The 19,039-nt window shown below is 40.6% G+C and overlaps 1 protein-coding gene across 6 annotated transcripts in view; it reads left to right on the forward strand.

Moving 5' to 3' along the window:
* ITSN1 (intersectin 1) overlaps positions 1–19,039 on the forward strand; it is a 223,966-nt gene that overhangs the window by 82,547 nt on the left and 122,380 nt on the right. For all 6 annotated transcript variants that reach the window (XM_030328381.2, XM_030328377.2, XM_030328376.2 and 3 more), the window contains exons 5-8: positions 805–965; positions 8,410–8,589; positions 10,599–10,695; positions 13,234–13,334. In XM_030328381.2, coding sequence (XP_030184241.1) covers positions 805–965; positions 8,410–8,589; positions 10,599–10,695; positions 13,234–13,334 — 539 coding nt within the window. The remainder of the gene's footprint in view (positions 1–804; positions 966–8,409; positions 8,590–10,598; positions 10,696–13,233; positions 13,335–19,039) is intronic.

Consider the following 19,039-nt stretch of genomic DNA (forward strand, 5'->3'; position numbering starts at 1 on the left):
AAAAAATTAAAGAAAGAAAGAAAAAATAAAAACCTGAGTAGGAAAATGCTTGTTGCAAGTTATACTTGACCACCTGTGTCTGAGTACCATTTGTAAATAATGAATACGTTTGGGAACTCAATTAATTTTCACAGTTTTAAAGGTATAGTAGAACTATAGTGTACCACACCATGTCATGTCCCCATGGTAGGGTTCGTCGAGGGGTTGGTGCTATCTAGTCAAGAATCTATAGAAATAAACTCTCTTTTCCTACCCCTCCACCCCAACATCTTTTTAGGGGAAACGCAGGGCTTGAATGCAGGACCTTGAGATTAAGAGTCGCATACACCAACTGAGCCAGCAAGCCCCTTCCACTAACATCTGTATTATGACATAATTCACACAGTAAAATTCCCCTCTTTTAAATGTATAATTCACTGGTTTTTAGTGTGTCCACAGAGTCGTGAACCATCGCCACTATCTGATTTTGGAACATTTTCACTACCTCAGAAAGAATCCCATTAGATATCCAAAGTACATATCCTGGCGTTCACACTGAACATTACCTCATGTATCACATAAGTAAAGAATAACACAATAAAAACTGTTCTTACTTTGATACAAAACCTTGTCAGTATTCCCAGGTGGCTTCCTATAGCTTGGTAAACAAGTTTTGGTTTGGTTTGGTGTGCTTTGTTTTCTTCTGTTTCTTGTTCTCCCCGGGATTAAGGGAGCCGACTGTTTTGTTGTGTGGGTGGGAGTGGTGGTTATGGGAAGGTTCTTTTATGGTCAGAATCATTCCAAGCCCTTGGTGTTGGTTTGCAGGGCGCTAGCTGATATGAACAATGACGGGCGAATGGATCAAGTGGAGTTTTCCATAGCTATGAAACTTATCAAACTGAAACTGCAAGGGTACCAACTCCCTTCCACACTTCCCCCTGTCATGAAACAGCAGCCGGTTGCTATTTCTAGTGCACCAGCCTTTGGTAAGTCTGAAAAGGACTTGGTTCCTATATTTCATTGTATATTTTAAAAATAAATATTTCCCTTTTTTCCCCTTTTCAGTTTGTAGCCTTGTGAAATTCTAGGAGGCTATTCTGTCTGAAAAGTGATGGTCCTGTGCAGGCAGATGGTGCTGGAAGAGAAGAAGCATGTTCACATTCACACCCTAGGATGTGTTAAAGAACAGAAGTTCAGCTGAGTAAATTTGAAGACATAATGGGCTTTATTAAGTGGTTCATGTGTGGGGCAGCACTCATGTAGCAAGTAGAGGGGAAGGAAGGAGGGTGGGGCAAGAAAGTTGTTGGCACAAGAAAAGAAAAGATTGTATCTGGCAAGATCACTTTCCCTTGAGTAGAAGGCCAGGGGGTCTTATCAGGTCAATTATCTCATTCATCTTCCTTTGGGTGATGGACAGGGCCCATGGGACAGATGACCTCATTGATTCTGATCAGAAGATTCTGGACTGATGGGTTAAGACTACGATTCTGGGGCAGTTTCAGTCTGCCATTAGGTTGGGTTTTAAGCCCCAGATTTGGTGACTTGGCCTAAGTGACACCATTTGGGTCTTGTGGTTTTCTTTTTAACAGATGCTAGTAATCAAAATGAAAGCAAAGCTACAGAATGTCAGGGTAAAAAGAATAAAATTGCAGTCTGCTATCGCATCTTCTGCCTTTTTATTGCTCTTCATTCTTGACCCTTCACAATGCCACATGCTTCCTGTTGGCTTTCTGTTTCCATAACATTTTGATTTTCCCCTGTGCATAAACAGCTCCCTTGGATTATGGTATCTAGCAATGTGTTTTTAAATTCATGGTATTGAGACAATTGGCCACATTTAGAACAAAATGAAGCAGGAAACAAATAAACATTATGTCAGTTAAAAACACAATTCCAGGGGCGCCTGGGTGGCGCAGTCGGTTAAGCGTCCGACTTCAGCCAGGTCACGATCTCGCGGTCCGGGAGTTCGAGCCCCGCGTCAGGCTCTGGGCTGATGGCTCGGAGCCTGGAGCCTGTTTCCGATTCTGTGTCTCCCTCTCTCTCTGCCCCTCCCCCGTTCATGCTCTGTCTCTCTCTGTCCCAAAAATAAATTAAAAACGTTGGAAAAAAAAAAAAACACAATTCCATAAAACGATACCCTTTAGCCATATATTTTTCTTTCTTTTTTTTTTTTTTAATTTTTTTTAACGTTTATTCATTTTTGAGAGACAGGGAGAGACAGAGCATGAGCAGGGGAGGGGCAGAGAGAAAGGGAGACACAGAATCTGAAGCAGCTCCAGGCTCTGAGCTATCAGCACAGAGCCAGACGCGGGGCTCAAACCCACGAGCTGTGAGATCATGACCTGAGCCAAAGTCGGAGGCTCAACCGACTGAGCCACCCAGGCGCCCCTATATATTTTTCTTAAAACCGAATCAGTAATTAGTTGACTAAGATCACCAACAGTCCTGATTTCTTCTCTGTTCTCACCTTAGACTTTAATTATTTACATTGATTTAAAGATTGCAGTAATCAGATCTAAAATCTGACTCATGAGAAAGTTCTTAGTTTAAACAAAACACAAAAATTGTGGCTAGGGTTTCCCTTTCTTCCTCCTGATATATCTGATAGCAAGCGATAGGTGAAATAGGTTTGGGAGGGAGCAATCAATAGTAAGGCAGGTTGTCTCTGATACAGTTAATGATAAGCTGAGATAAATAAATGTTGTGGCTTTGCTTAATAGATTTGCCATTAAAAACACCTCTGAGCGTTGCCTTTCTCTTGAGGTTTAGCCACAAGAGTGGTGGTTATAAGGCAAAAGGTGCAGGTCAAGCAAACAGGATAGTGATCCAAGGGAAGAAGGGAAAACTCAGGAAATCACACAGGAGCAAAGGCTAGGAAGAGCAGGGGTGAAGAGTATGGTCAGCTCATAGTGCCCGGGGTCCTTGGTCTTGTCCATTGTGTTCCCAGTCCTGATCCCTTAGTTAGCTGGCTTCTTTCAGTGGAAGTGGCTCTGAATCTCATGAAGGTCCCTGTAGCCAATGCTTGGTCGGGACCCATGGGTTAAAACAGCTAAAAGGTGTTTGGTTGTCTTTTGGCCTCCCTTCTGGGGCTGCAAGAAGAAACCTCAGAGGGGAGGAAGAGTCAAATAACCAGAGGCGTCCCATTTCCTCTTTTTCCCTCAAACCCGGGGTCAGTAATTCTTCCTCTAACATTTAATATGTCTTCTCTTGTTCCATTCTGCAGCAGGACTTTCAACTCTAGAGACATTGCTGATTTATTCCCACAAGGTTGCGGCCTTTCTGCCCAGGCGGTTTTACTGTCACCTAAGTAACCTGTCACTGCCTCTGAGGGCACCTGGGATCTCTAAGCTGCCATTCCCCAGTCCTGAGCTCTTCCTCTAGGCTTCCCCACTGCCTTCCCTCCCTCCTTCCCATCACACCAGCATCCTCAGGAAATTAGTTTCAAGAAAGGAATCACCAGGGAATATCAGAACATGAGAGAAGTTAAAAGTACATTGTGCCCTAACCAGGTTTGCCCAGGTTAACTCAAAGATCTGACCTTTGCTAGTCTTTCTAGTTCCACCTCTCAGCTTGACCCCAGGTAATTTTTTTTTTATACTTCTTACATGGCTACTTTTGAGAAGAAAATAATTTGTTACTACTATCATTATTTTCTAATTAATATTAAAAATTATCTGACCATGCATTTCCTACCACTTACATATTATACTTTCGCGTGTATTTTATTTGGTCACAACAATAACCCTAAAATACACAGAAATTATTAGGCCTGTTATGAGAGAATTAAGATTCTACGAAGGTGAACAGTTTGCTTAAGACCATATTTCTAGAAAGGGAGGTAGAACCTGTCCAAACATACAGTTTTTCCCTATTTACCTTCCCACCGTCATTATCACCAAACCATATGGGTGGCATGGAACGTAACTGTTCCTGGGTTCATTGTCTGCGTGGATGCTAAGACACATGTTAACATGTGGAACTGAGGCCAACTAGGGTTGATCAACTCCCCTATATGAAGGAGAGGAAATGGGGTACAGTGATACTGTGACTTGCTTAAGGACAGCCAGCTAGCTATATTCCAGGAAATTCTGTGAGTGTTCCTGGTATCTTCCCTCAGTGTGTTTGCACACAGCAGAATTCTTCTTTGACTCTGAATCCAACTGTTTCAGGGAGGGGTTATTTGTCTTTTGCTTGTTTATTTGCCAGATCCCATGGTTTTATTAGATCGAACCATTATTTTTAAACCCCAACTGTGTGTCCCTAGTTGCTAGGAACATGTTGGTGAACAAGATATCATGGCTCCTGCTGCTTTGAAGCTTCTCGTGAAGCTGGAGAAAGCAAGCATATGGATGAATTATTTCAGGGCAAGATAAAAACAATCAGTTCTGTAAAACAGGGTAATAGGATAGAGATGCTGATGGGACAGGTTGAGCAGGGCAGAATTCTCTGAAAAGAGATGACTTTGAGCTGAATTAGAGATGAGAGCCATGTGAAGGAAGACCTAGGAGAGAACGTTCCAAGCAAAAGGAATAGCAGTTGCAAAGGTCCTAAGGCAAAAATGAAGCTGTTTATGTGCAAGAAACAGAAATGAGAGCACTGTAGCTGAGGTATTGGTGGGCCTTCAGGTCAGGGAGGTAAGGCAAGAGCCAGATGGTTTAGGGCCTAATAAAACCACTAATGAGTGAGAATCTTTTTTTCTTTCTTTTTTAAAAGTTTATTTATTTTGAAAGAGAGAGCGAGCACAAGCTTGGGAGGGACAGAGAGAGGGGGAGACAGAATCCCAAGTAGGTTCCATGCTATTAGCATAGAGCCCCATGCTCACAAACTGTGAGATCATGAACTGAGCTGAGCTCAAGAGTTGGACACTTAACCAACTGCGCCACCCAGGCTCCCCTATAATTTTTTTTTTCTAAGTGCAGTGAAAAGCTACAGAGAGCTTATGGGTAAGAGAGTACATGGTTGGTAGACATTTAATTTTTTTTATAACATTTATTTTTGAGAGACAGAGCATGAGCAGGGGAGGGGCAGAGAGAGGGGGAGACACAGAATCTGAAGCAGGCTCTGAGCTCTGAACTGTCAGCATAGAGCCTGACGCGGGGCTTGAACTCACAAACCACCAGATCATGACCTGAGCTGAAGTCAGACACTCAACCGACTGAGCCACCCAGGCACCCCGTGGTTGACAGACATTTAGAAAAAATAATCTGTGTTATCTGAAGACTGGACTGCAAGGGGACAAGAGTAGAATCAGGGAAGTCAGTAAGGGGGTTTTTGCCATGGGCAAGAGGTAGTGGGGATTTAGATCTGGGTGTTAATAATCATTGTGGAAGAAAAATAAATCTTGGTAATGTTAAGTGTGAGGGGCCTAGTGCATTTGCAAGGAGGCAGATGAATCCATGGGTCTGGAACTCAGAAGAAGGATCTATCAGCTCTGGGAGAATTTGAGTATGGATGGCATTGAAATCCCTGGCACTGGATAAAATACCCTAGAATGTGCAACTAGAGTAGGCAGGAGACCTGGGAGCAGGCCTTGCTGTTCTGTGACATTTAAGGGTGTAGTAAAAGGGAAGAAGCCAGGAGTGAAATAGGAGAAGGTTGTTGTCCCATTAGCCAAGAAAGCGTTTTTCAAGGAGGCAGAGCTCCCTTGTTGGATTTGCTTCTGAGAGATTGAGTAATAGGACAGAAAAATGTTTGGATTTTACAAGATGGATTTGTATATGACCTTGAAAAGCAGTTTCATTGGAGTGGTAGAGACTCAAGCCTGATTGAAGGCTTGGAAAAGGGGAGAGTGCTACTGGAAAGGAGAGAGAAAGCTGGAGGAGCATGTCAGCTGAAGGCTGGTGTCTTTAGGATGAGGAGTGCTCCTGCAGTTTTAGAGAAGTGAGGGAAAACCCAGTGGTTGAGGAGATATGGAAAAATTTCAGGAATTAAAATTTAGCAGAGTCCAGAGAAATGATATCTAAAACACAGCCTCCAGTAGATGGATTTCTTTAGAAATATTTAGAAAATGTTCATTCAGAAAAGGTAGTCAACTGGTAAAAGGATGTTAGTCTTTGTAGTGGTTATTTAAAAGCTGGCGGAATAAGGCTTCCTCATGGGACAAGTCCCTACCCTGAGGAGAAATGACTGGGAGTCGAATCCAAATTGAGCAGGGCGGCAACACAGACACGAAAGAAGGAGAAGGTCCAGACCAACGTGGAGGTGGAGGACAGAGGCTGGAAATCCCAGGAAGCAAGGCTCACATAAAAATGAGCCACAGGCAGTATCAGGCAAGGTCAAATCCCACACAAAGTTATTATTAGGAAAAGGAGAATAAAGAGCTGAATAACAGCTCTGTGGACAATGAGGGCATCCCAGGAACCTACAATTTCAAAACAAGCTGAAAAATACTAAGAAAATGACGCAAGTCGTGAAACACCAACACAATCAGAATTTTAAAGCCTTGGAAATAAGGCGACAGAACTCAGAAAAGAATGAGAAATAAAAGAAAAAGTCATTTCAGAACTGAAGACAAACCAGAAGCAGCACAAGAGATGCTATCAGAAGAGAAACAAGGTAAAAAGAGGAAGATTTCAAACATTAAGAAGAAATGCACAAGAGATAAAAAGGATTTGAGAAAAAGTGACCGATATTGAAGGCAAAGGAAAGTGAATGTATGGTAGTTGGGAGTACCTGAAGGAAACCAAAGCAAGGAAAGAGAACAAATGGTAAAGACTAGTTTAAGACAACTTGCTGGAAATAAAAAATTTGACACTTTATTGGAAAGAAGATATCATATGCTTGAGAATGTCAACCTGGAGAAACCAACACGAAGATAAATTCTACAAAAAGAGAAAATTATTTGGGTATATAGCAAAAGAAAGCACATGACTTACAAGAGGAAGAAAATTAGAATGTCTTCAGACTTCTCTATAGCAGTGCTTGATGCCAGAAAAAAACAGAGTAATATATTTAGGATTATCGAGGAAAGACAAAGCCAAGAATTTTGCGTCCAGAAAAACCATGCCACCAAATTTTCCAACTCTCCAGACACTAACTTATTTTTTTATGATTAATTCTGGTGGTAACTACTGGAATTAGAGTCAGATTCTAAGGGTTGAAGGGCCCAGTCCCACAAGGCTGCCCTCACTTCAGACTTGAGTCACAAGCCCTGAGTTGGCTAGGGTACCCATACTTCTGTCTGACTTGACTACAAAGTCAGAGGCTCCCACACACCCTTCTTCCCCTTTCTGAATTTGCTAGAACAGCTCACAAAACTCAGAGAAACATTTACTTAGGTTTACTAGTTTGTTATAAAGTATATGACAAAGGATACATACAGATGAACAGGCAGATGAAGGGGTGTATAAGGGCGAGGCCCAGAAGGGTCCTGTGTGTAAGTGCTTCTGTCCTGACGGAGTTGGGGTGTGCCACCCTCCCAGCATGTGGATGTGTTTACCAGCCTGGAAGCTCTCCAAACCCTGTAATGTAGGAGTTTCTATGGAGGCTTCATTGCTATGGTGTGATTGATGACATCCTTGGCCATTGACTAGCTCGGTCTCCAGCCCCTGTACCCTCCCCTGAGGTCTGTGGGGAGGGGTGGGATGGGATTGAAAGTTGCAACCCTCTAACCATGCCTTGGTCTTTCCTGTGATCAGCTCCCATCCGGTAGGTATTCTGGGGGCCCCCAGCCACCAGTCATCTTATTTAAATACAAAAAGACTTCTATCACTCCAGAGATTCCAGGGGTCTTAGAAGCTCTTGTGTCAGGAACCAGGGGCCAAGACCTAATACTGTGTAACAAAAGATGTTCCTATCAGTCAGGAAATCACAAGGGTTTTAGGAGCTCTGCCAGGAACCAGGGACAGACCAGATATATGTATCTTTTTATGACACAATATCACAAGTTCAGACAGAGAAACAAAAAAGAAAGGAAACATTGATCATTTCTTCATTCTTTGGTTAGAATCCTCTAACCAAGAGAAACTCCCCCATGAAAATGTTTGGTTACTCTGAGGTTGAATATGTAAAGGAAAGGCAGGATAAATGATTTCTTTTCCTCCTTTATTTATACTAGTTTTCAAAATAAATTGATTACCTATGGTGACCAATTAGGATTTTTTTCAATATAATTATGAATTCATAAATTTAATTCCCTCTGTGGCTTTCATTCCATTGCAGTTATTATTCTTATTGACCCTCAACTTTGGCCAGTAGATGCCTTTTCAAGTTGGATCTTGTGCCCTTAGGATGTGATTGATTCTTGACATAATTTTTGGTACTCTCCAAAACGATTAATGTGAATTTATTTTTTTTTTCTGAATTTCTATTTTAAATGAAAATATGTTAGAGCTGGAAAGCAAGTTTCTTCTTCAAACACTCCTGGATTAATTGTCATTGAATGTGGAAAGGTGGTTCCATGTGACTTTTGCTGGGATTTTTTCTTCCTAGGAATAGGAGGCATCGCCAGCATGCCACCACTCACAGCTGTTGCTCCGGTGCCAATGGGATCCATTCCAGTTGTCGGAATGTCTCCACCTCTAGTATCTTCTGTTCCTACAGCAGCAGTGCCTCCCCTGGCTAACGGGGCTCCCCCTGTTATACAACCTCTACCCGCATTTGCTCATCCTGGTATGTGACCTGCTGAATCCACAGACTGACTTTTTACAACTTGTGTTTTACTCTTCGCTCTTGTTAAATCTGTCATCACTCTCCGATTACATTTGAATGGCATTTTATTCCAGAGGAAGATATCTTCCTTTTTTTTACATTTAATATCTCACTTTTTCCCAACACTGAATAGGATGTGTTAGGCTAGAGAGAGGTAACAGAGAATGAAATTATGGAGCTCTGGTACCATTATGGACAAAGGTGAACTCAACAGCTAAAACCAAGAGCATAATTTCCTTTCAAGGGCTTGACAGGAGCGACTCAAGTTCGATCAGTAGTAGTTGAACATTTTCTCTTCCCGTGTGTCAGTTACTACTTTTCTTCAGCTGCTATGAATTGCTAATAAGTAAGCCATTCCCTTAGGAGAATGGGGAGAAAAAAAGAACACAGCTATTTCTTTTTTTTTTTTTGAGGAGGTGGAGTGAATCAGGAGGAAGGGGGAAGGAAGTTGATTAAATGGCTAAATACATTAAAGACGGAGTATTACCTGCTTGCTTCATTGATAGAAAGGATTAAAAAGTTCCTGGTGTAGTTAATTTCATTTTGAGACTTTATTTGAAGTCTTTTTCCCTTTAGTGAAAAGAAAGCATAAACTGTAGATGTGGTCTACACATCTAATGAATTCTTATCCGGGGGTAAAGTATTTTTTTAAAAAAGTACTTGGGGGCGCCTGGGTGGCGCAGTCGGTTAAGCGTCCGACTTCAGCCAGGTCACGATCTCGTAGTCTGTGAGTTCGAGCCCCGCGTCAGGCTCTGGGCTGATGGCTCAGAGCCTGGAGCCTGTTTCCGATTCTGTGTCTCCCTCTCTCTCTGCCCCTCCCCCCTTCATGCTCTGTCTCTCTCTGTCCCAAAAATAAATAAACGTTGGAAAAAAAAAAAAAGTACTTGGGATATGTCTGTGTAATTTCAGTAGCGATGATGGCCTGGATTTTAGCCATGGGTAATGATTATGTTTGAATGGTTATTTCTCTGCCCAGTTCCCTGGATTTATTCCATCTGTCAAGATCTGTCTGTAAGTTATAGCTAAAGAATCTAAAGGCAGCACTTTTTTTTTTCTTTTTTTAAGATTTTCTTGTCCCATGTAGTTTACCTTTCATATGTGGCCATGGCTATAGACGTGATGGCAGCTGTAAAAGTTGTTGCAGTTACTTTTCAAGTAGCATCTGTGAATGCATGTGCTCTGTCTTGTTTTCTTTTGGGCTTAATAGCAAATGTTGCAAGACAATAGGCCAGGAGGTGGGGAATGTGGCTGAGACTCAGCGTTATTTTCCTGGCACCCAGCTAACCAGCCCTAATGGGAATCAGACACAAAGGCTGACCCTCCCTAGCATCCCATGTTATCTGGCCGGGACTGCAAGGCTGGGACCTTTTGTTTCTTTCATCTGGACCTAATACTTCTGCTCCTTTAGCACAGTTAAGAAAATGCCATCCTATGTATTTAAGCTGTTGCTTCTTTAACTATGGGAACAGATCCCGTAAGATGTGATACAGGGGCATCTGGGTGGCTAAGTTGGTTAAGCGGCCAACTCTTGGTTTTGGCTCATGATTTCACAGTTTGTGGGTTCAAGCCCTGTGTTGGGCTCTGCGCTAACATTGAGGAGCCTGCTTGGGATTCTCTCTCTACCCTACCCTGCTTGTGTGCTCTCTCCTCTCTAAATAAATAAATAAATAAATAAATAAATAAATAAATTTACAAAAAAAAAAGATGTGATATGAAACTTTTAACAAAGAGTTATGGATTGTAAACATTACTACTTAGTAAGGTGATTTTCAGTAGGAATAAGTAAATCTAGAAAAATTTTTGGCAAGGGGCAGGGAGTGGAGGAAATCACTCATTTTGAGTCCAGGGTAGTAAGGGAGGAATAATTTCTGCCTCAGATTTGGTGAGTATATATTTTAATTTTCACTAATAGGAAAATGTTTCTTTTCTTTGTAGGATTAAAATTATTCACCATTTATTTATTTTTACAGCAGCCACGTTGCCAAAGAGCTCTTCCTTCAGTAGATCTGGTCCAGGGTCACAATTAAACACTAAATTACAGAAGGCACAGTCATTTGATGTGGCTAGGTAAGTGTGCTTATTTCTAAATGGGCATTGGATTAAAGCCATTATCTGATTAACATCTAAAACTGAAAGTGAATTAACTATGTTCTTTATTATCTTTTATTTTGTAGGATGCCAATAATTAGTTCTGGATAATGTTACTAGGTTTTATCACTTACATGTTGTAGAGATGACAAAGAACATGACATTTCCTTAAAACACTTTGGGTGTTCTTTTTTTTAATAACAAAAACAAATAGCTACTAGTTTTACTAATGTTTAAAAATAATAAAATAGAACTCCAGGTAGGAGGGGGAAATTAACTCTTTTCTATTAACCCTTTACATATTTATAGAAAATTTTATATGAAGATTAGAGCTACAGTTGGCCTTATCTTTTATTCTATCTCAGATAATCTCATGGAATTTGCCCAAGATAACATAGCTCCTAAATGATAGAGCCAGGAGTTTAACTGAATTCTTTCTGATTTTAAGGCATGAGTTCTTACCTGAAAGTTTGCTCTGAAAACTTCAGTTAATGGTGGTACACAGATACTTGTCTTCCGCTCGTTAAGGTTTTATTCCTAAGACTCAGGAACATTGCTGAACATCTACTTGCCAAACACCTTGTTAATCCCATTCCGTGCCCCCAACCACCTGCAGTAGATACCGGCTCAGAATTGTGAATTAGGAAATAAACCCAAAGAAGCGATCATCCTCACTTACAGTTTACATTTTACCACAAGGTAGAACTGAGATTTAAACTCAGATGATCCAACACTGAATTCCCTATTTCTTAGTCTTTCTCCTATACATGCTGAAGTTTTGAGTTTTCTGTGACTCTCCACAAGGGATTTTGAAATCTGCCTTAAAATTGATGTGTGACTGGGGCACCTGGGTGGTTGGTTCAGTTGGTTAAGCATCCCATGACTCTTGATTTCGCCTCAGGGCATGATCTCACGACTTGTGGGTTCAAGGCCCCTGACCCCCCACCCAGGCTCTGCCCTGATAGTGCGGAGCCTACTTGGGCTTTTCTCTCTCTCTGCCCCTCCCTCTCTCTCTCAATATAAATAAACAAACTTAAAAAGAAAACATTAAAAAATTGATTTGTGCCATAAGAATGAATAAGTAATCAGTATTAGCAAACAGTAATGTTATTAAGGCAACTGGTTGTGGGGGGGTCAGATTGGTAGTCATCTTTTTAGTAATTTCAATTTCCAGCAAATTTTTAGAATGTGGCATCTAATTTTTGGTTACCTGCTAATGAGTTTTTAGTCCCTTTAAGTTTTCAGGGAAGTCTCGGCAGAAAACTATGACTTGATAAGTGTAATCTGGGGCAGCTTCTGTGTGCAACACCCTATATTCCTGGGGTGGAGGAGAAAGATAATTAGCTTTTGACAAATAGGCAAGAGTTGGAATCAGCATAAATTAGTTAGTTTAAAATGAGAGGGCTGTTGCAGAAGTACTCACAGCAGAATCGACCTTGGTAAGTGTTTTTTATTAAGAAATTTATAATAGTTGAAAACGTGACTGTAATTAGGTACTCTTAAAGTGCTTGGGAGTCGTTTCCAATGCATTATGAAGTATATGTTGTTAAGTATAAGTGCATAGGTAACACATGTAAATGATGACTGAGAGGTTCAATTTATGATTAAAACTTTGCTTTTACATATGAGGAATAGATATCTTTGTTGAAATGAAAGGAAATTGCAAATGGGGTATTAGTTACAATCTGTTCTGGAAGTGAAATGCCATTGAGAGCTTAGCCATTGTGTTTAAATTGCCCTATTTAGACACCAGGCTCTTAACAAGCCATAGGTACCAATGTGATACTTAACACAGGAACAACTCTGAGGACCTCGTCACTAAGGAGGTGTAGACCCAGTTGACTCCTGGCAGGGGTTTTCTTGGGTCAGGCTTGCTGCACATTGGCAAGAAAAGGTCAGCACTTGATTGCACTTAAAGAAAGCAAAGCCCCTTCCATTACCGCCCCACTGATTTGCCGTGACCCTGGAAATGTTCTGTTCTCTCTGGGCAGCTCTCCATTTGTGGGAATTTAAACTTCCCAGAATGAAATGATTTCCCTTCATTAAGAACTATATCATGTCTTTTGCTGAATAGAAAGTTACACATGTTAAAGAATTAATACCATTAAAGGCAGCTACCTGTTTGCTAGCAGCATTGCTTTTTGAGCTGAAAGAGAACTGTTCTAGAAGTTAGGAAAAGCCTGGACATTTTTGTATCATTTTAGATCCAAAGAGGTCTTTCTGTATTTTGTAGAGGCTTCCAGTTATTAAATTGTGTGTATAACTTGGAACAGCCACTTACTCTATTGTGTTTACCCTTGATTCTGGAAAAATAATGAGCATGTCTGTTTTGAGAGAAATGTTTATAACCTTAAAATATGGAAATACTCATTACAGAAAATTCAGAAGTAATGATTAGAAAGCTAATAAAATGTTAAAGCTGGTTTTCTCGGGAAGTTCGTAGTTTACTGGTGTTAAAAGAATGTAAATATGTTCTTCACTGTTCATCCTTTTACCCCTCCTTCCTCTTCCCCACAGTGCCCCTCCCGCGGCAGAATGGGCTGTCCCTCAGTCATCCAGACTGAAATACAGACAGTTATTCAATAGTCATGACAAAACTATGAGTGGACACTTAACAGGTATTTGCAAATGAGAATTAATTTTGTGAAATATGGTTTTTATTCCAAATCCAAATTGCTTCCAGATGTTGGGCCAAAGATATTTTCCAAATGCCTTTCTCTATTTGCTTTTTTCTAAACAAGGTTTTCATTGTCCTTCTTATGTTAAGTTCTCATCTACTGATAATGCCACAGTGCCTAAGGCTTTGACCCCGTTGCTTCTTTGTAAATGGAACATAGACCAAGGATCTTTCTGCACAGTGGATCCCACCAGTACGCAAATCAAAGCACTCTCGCACAGAAGCACTGCTGTAAACCAAAACTGGTTCAGGTTCTGAAGTTCAACTTAGTAGATGAACTTGAAACTGTCTACTCAAAGAGTCAGCATTCAAGACAGTATGCAGGGTGGAAGTAAGTGGCTGGTGAGTTTGGCACCTGGCTCTGCCACTAACTAGCTGGAGGTCACTTTTCCTATTTAGATCTCATTCCTTGTACAAGGGGCCAGAGTTAAGTTATATGAACTCTGTGGGTTTAAAGATAAAAAAAAGATTCTGTTATTTGCATCAGAAGGATAGAAAGGATTTTAGGATACTCTCCACAAACCTTTCTACAGCCTCCAGACTTCAAGCTGTCGGCACAGAACCTGACACAGGGCTCGAACCCACAGACCATGAGATCATGACCTGAGTCGAAGTCAGAAGCTTAATCAACTGAGCCACCCAGGGGTCCCTCCAGAAACGTTTCTAATGAGAGTTAAACACTTAAAATTGATTAGAGAATTATAAAGAAAATTGTAATTTTAATAAAGGAAAATAGAGACATCTGATACAAACTTTGAGAAAGAAAAAAATGTGACTGTCCTCTAACAAATACAGAAGGAAGGCGAGAGAGTTAATTTGCCTGAAGTAGAGACGCACTGGTATATAACACAAAATTTAAAGTTCTGATTCTATCTTACTATACTACAATTGCAATTTTTACTTCGAAAAGAAAAATTCATCTGTTAAAAAATTTCAGGGTTCAGTGAGATTTGGAAGGGTCTCATCTAATCTTGAGCCTTATCCCTCATAAAGTGTCTCACAGTTTTCTCAAATAAGGATATATTTATATCTGTGGGGGGGGTGCAAATTGTAGTTAAACACAAATATTCTAAATGCCACGCTCACTCTCTGCTAAAACAGTACCTGTCATTTTTATACATGGCATGAGAAACCAGTCCAGCTCATCCAAGCACTGAAGGAATATTCAATAGTGATAGTTTTAAGTATAATGCAACGTGGTTTATTTCACACCAGGGCTCCAAACAGACCCAGAACTGCATTGTCCGTAAATCTGAAAACAATTTTTCAGGGCATTGTTGGTGTATGCTGTGAATGAGTTAGGTAGTATTCAGATGTGACATTGATGTGGAAATTCTTTCTTGGGAGGATTTGTATTTTATGACTGAAGCGCGGTCTTCATTCCAAAGATGACGACCCAGTCACTCGAATATTTAGAACTTTTAATATCTGAGACAAACAGTAAAATTTGAAATATACGAGGAAGAGCAGATTTGTGTTAATGTTCATCTACATACTTACTACTGTCTTGTCCTGGAAAGAATTCATTTTTATTTATTTATTTATTTATTTATTTATTTATTTATTTATTTATTTTAACGTTTATTTATTTTTGAGACAGAGAGAGACAGAGCATGAATGGGGGAGGGTCAGAGAGAGGGAGACACAGAATCCGAAACAGGCTCCAGCTGTCAGCACAGAGCCTGACGCGGGGCCCGAACCCACAGACCCCGAGATCATGATCTGAGCTGAAGTCGGACGTTTAACCGACTGAGCCACCCAGGCGCCTGTGTCCTGGAAAGAATTTAAAATGGGAATTTTATCTTCAAGCTAGATCTTTGTATAGTCGTGTAAAATAGATTTATTACAGTAAACTTAAAAATAATAAGTGAAAGAAATTTGTTTTCCCTTTTTGAGGAATCAATATAGGCTGTGTTTTAGACTAAATAAGACTGGATGGAAGCAGACCCGGTTTGTTGTGATGGATGAAATACAAAGATAATTGTCATGATCACAGCTATGAAAATAATGATTTGAGTCCTGAACCCCAAAGCAGTTACTCGTTCAGTTTAAGGATAAGAAGACTATCAAGAAACTTAAGAAGAGGTCCCAGATCATAGAGGCCGAAATGAAATATATAATTTAATATTCTTAATCTCATGTTTTTCTTCTCTAGTAGTTTTGTTTTGTGTGTGTGGATTCTTGTTTTGAAGGAGTTAAAAAGCAATTTTACAACTTACATGTAATTAGAATTTTTAAATCTAATGCAGTAGTTCTCAGCCTTGCAGTTGTAACATCCTAATGTTATGAACACCAGTTAAAGTATAGGATTTGTGGAAAATTTATGTTTTAATATTAATTAGAGTAGGATGTAGGTCATCCTTAGACTGTGACTTCCACCCGCTTGCATTCACCTGTGTTTTGGAGTGGAGTGGAATTATAGTTAGCACTCCCAGGAATTGTGCGTAACCTGCAGCTTAGCAGATCTGTGCTGTAGCCTGTGTTAATATACTGTTGTTAATGCCCATTGTTAATATACTGTTGTTGGTGGTTAGAGGGATTGCTGATTGCTGCTGTGTTTTATTTTCACATACTTCTTTTGGATGCTACCAATTTTTCTTTTTTTTTTTAAAAATGTTTATTTATTTTTGAGAGAGAGATTGACAGAGTGTGAGCAGGGGAAGGGCAGAGAGAGAGAGACAGAATCTGAAGCAGGCTCCAGGCTCTGAGCTGTCAGTGCAGAGCCTGATGCAGGGCTCGAACTCACAAACCGCGAGATCATGACCTGAGCTGAAGTCGGACGCTCAACCAACTGAGCCACCCAGGTGCCCCATGGATGCTACCAATTTCTGGCTTCATCTGTAAGAGTATGTTGTGGGCATAAGAATGCCATTGATTGATCCTAAGCAGAAGAAAGTGAGGCTGTCTGAGCTCATGATAGGAGCTTGTCCACCATGGGAAGTGAAGCTAATCTAGCAGTGGCACAATTTACCCCCCTGGGCTGATTTAGCTGATACACCTGCTTAGGTGGACACCCCCTTGTTCCTTCACAACTGGATGTGTATGCTATTACACGCTCTTAAAAGAGACAATCTTATAAAATAGAGAGGGCCCATTCTATAATTAAGTTTCTATATGTAGCTGTAGAATTCTGACAACTTCATCAATGCTAGCCTTCTCCTCAAAGAGGAATTTTCTTATCTTGCATTCTGAACCAATGAACGTGCTACTTGGTTATTCATATATTAGTCACAAAAGCTAAAGTCTTAGTCATTGTTTGTGATAAATTAACTTCATTTAATTATCTGGGGCACCTGGGTGGCTCAGTCATTTAAACTTCGTTTCATTTCTCTGTCCTTTCCATGCATGCTTCCCTATGCAAACATGGATGCCCATGTAGGGTTTAGGGACTTGGGATTTCTGTTTATCCCCATAATGTTTCCATATGAGCCAGTACTACAAAACTGGTATCTTTTTATGGATGTAGGCTTCCACAGGATAGTTCTCTGTACTCAGAGTTCAATTTTATGCTGTTCTGTTATGATAAGAGGCCATCTTAGGTGTTGGTGGTCTATTTTGATGCTTCATAACCTTGTCTTAGGACATATAGAGTCAAGTATGAGAATCACAGAAGACAATTGTGGCCTTCTAGTATGGTATTTAACAAACTTTTTCTGTAAAGAGCAAAATCAGAAACATGGTAGGCTTGCATTTTAGTCTGTCACAACTACTCAACTTTGCCATTGTAGTACAAAAGTAGCCATATTGTCATGCTTAAGTGAATGGGCATGGCAGTGTTTCAATAAAATTTTATTTACAAAAACAGATGGTGGGCCAGATTTGGCCTGTGGGCTGTGGTTTACCAATCCCTGTTCTAGATCATTTCCCTCACTTCAGAGAGGAAGGAACTTCCTCTTAGAGAGTGAAAGTACTTTTGTTAATGTCATATGTCATTAGGGGGTAGGAAGAGTCAGGACTGGCATCCAAATCTCCTGATATCCATCCAGGTCCAGGACCAGTTCTTTTTTTTTGTTTATTATTCCATTTTTAAAATATAATTTATTGTCAGGTTGGCTAGCAGGCAGTGTGTACAGTGTGCTCTTGGTTTTGGGAGTAGATTCCTATGATTCATCGCTTACATACAACACCCATGCTCACCCCAAGTGCCCTCCTCAATGCCCATCACCCATTTTCCTCTCTTCCCCACCCCACCTCCATCAACCCTCACTATTGGGAGTAGGTGAAATACTAACTTACTTTTATATAGTTCTGAAGTGGAGAGGATTGTTACAAGCATAAATTAAAGCATTCACTAAAGTTTTGCTAATTTCATGTTCCAGCATGCTAAGTACAGTATTAAAGACTAAACAAAATGATCAGTGTACTTTCCTCATATCCCACAGAACTTTTTAGAGCTTTCACATTAATTCAGTAAAGATTGCTTCTTAGATTGTATTCTTAGATACTCTCAGTACACGTGCACACACACATACACAAGCGCGCGCACACACACACACACACACACTCTCATCCAGCAGGAATGTGTACATCTGTTTTGCCAAAACTTAGAATGCTCACTATTCTAAAAAAGAAAAAAAGGGGCGCCTGGGTGGCGCAGTCGGTTAAGCGTCCGACTTCAGCCAGGTCACGATCTCGCAGTCCGGGAGTTCGAGCCCCGCGTCGGGCTCTGGGCTGATGGCTCAGAGCCTGGAGCCTGTTTCCAATTCTGTGTCTCCCTCTCTCTCTGCTCCTCCCCCGTTCATGCTCTGTCTCTCTCTGTCCCAAAAATAAATAAACGTTGAAAAAAAAAAAAAAATTTAAAAAAGAAAAAAAGCCCCAAACTGAAAACTACCTGAATGCCCATCAACAGAATGATACATAGATTATTACATATTCACAAAATGATACACCACACAGCAGTTAGGGTTAATGTTCTGCAACGTTGAGTAAAATAGGCCAGACTTAACAAGGTCACACTGTACTGTTAGAAGTTAGGCCTCACTTGGTCGAAGGGATGATTAGAAGGCAGCTGGAGAAGGCTTCTGGGGCGTTGTTTCATAATTGGGTATGGTTTACTTGGCCGTTTTGAATTTGGAAAATTAAGCTGTAAACCTGTGCACATGTAAAAATACATATGTATATGTTCATGTGTGCTTTTCTGCCTATATTTTATATGTAAAAAGAATATTGTCTGTAATATTAACTACCATTAAGTAAGCACTTTCTATGTGCTAGCATTATGCTAAGTTCTGTGTTACAGTTTCTTATTTGATGAAGCACAGTCTTGTAAATCTGAAAAGGACCTCTGAAATGAGAAAATTTGGTCCATGGGGCGCCTGGGTGGCTCAGTTGGTTATGCATCTGACTTGGGTTCAGATCATGACCTCACAGTTTGTGAGCTCGAGCTCACTGGGCTGTCTCCTGTCAGCACAGTGATCCTCTGTCTCCCTCTCTCTCTGCCCCTCCCCCATTCTCAAAAATAAATAAATAAACATTTAAAAAAAAGAAAAAAGAAAGCAAACTCGGTCCGATTAGTAAGGAAACTGCCTGCCAGCCCCAAGTCACATGGCAAGTTCTCGGGCACTTTGTGTGCTGACACATTGGGGTGATTCTCAGAGGTCCCTAACCACTATTGCTTGCTGTGTAAAAACACATCCATTTTTGTGG

The sequence above is a fragment of the Lynx canadensis genome, chromosome C2 (assembly GCF_007474595.2).
Source record: "Lynx canadensis isolate LIC74 chromosome C2, mLynCan4.pri.v2, whole genome shotgun sequence".
NCBI classification, from domain to species: domain Eukaryota; kingdom Metazoa; phylum Chordata; class Mammalia; order Carnivora; family Felidae; genus Lynx; species Lynx canadensis.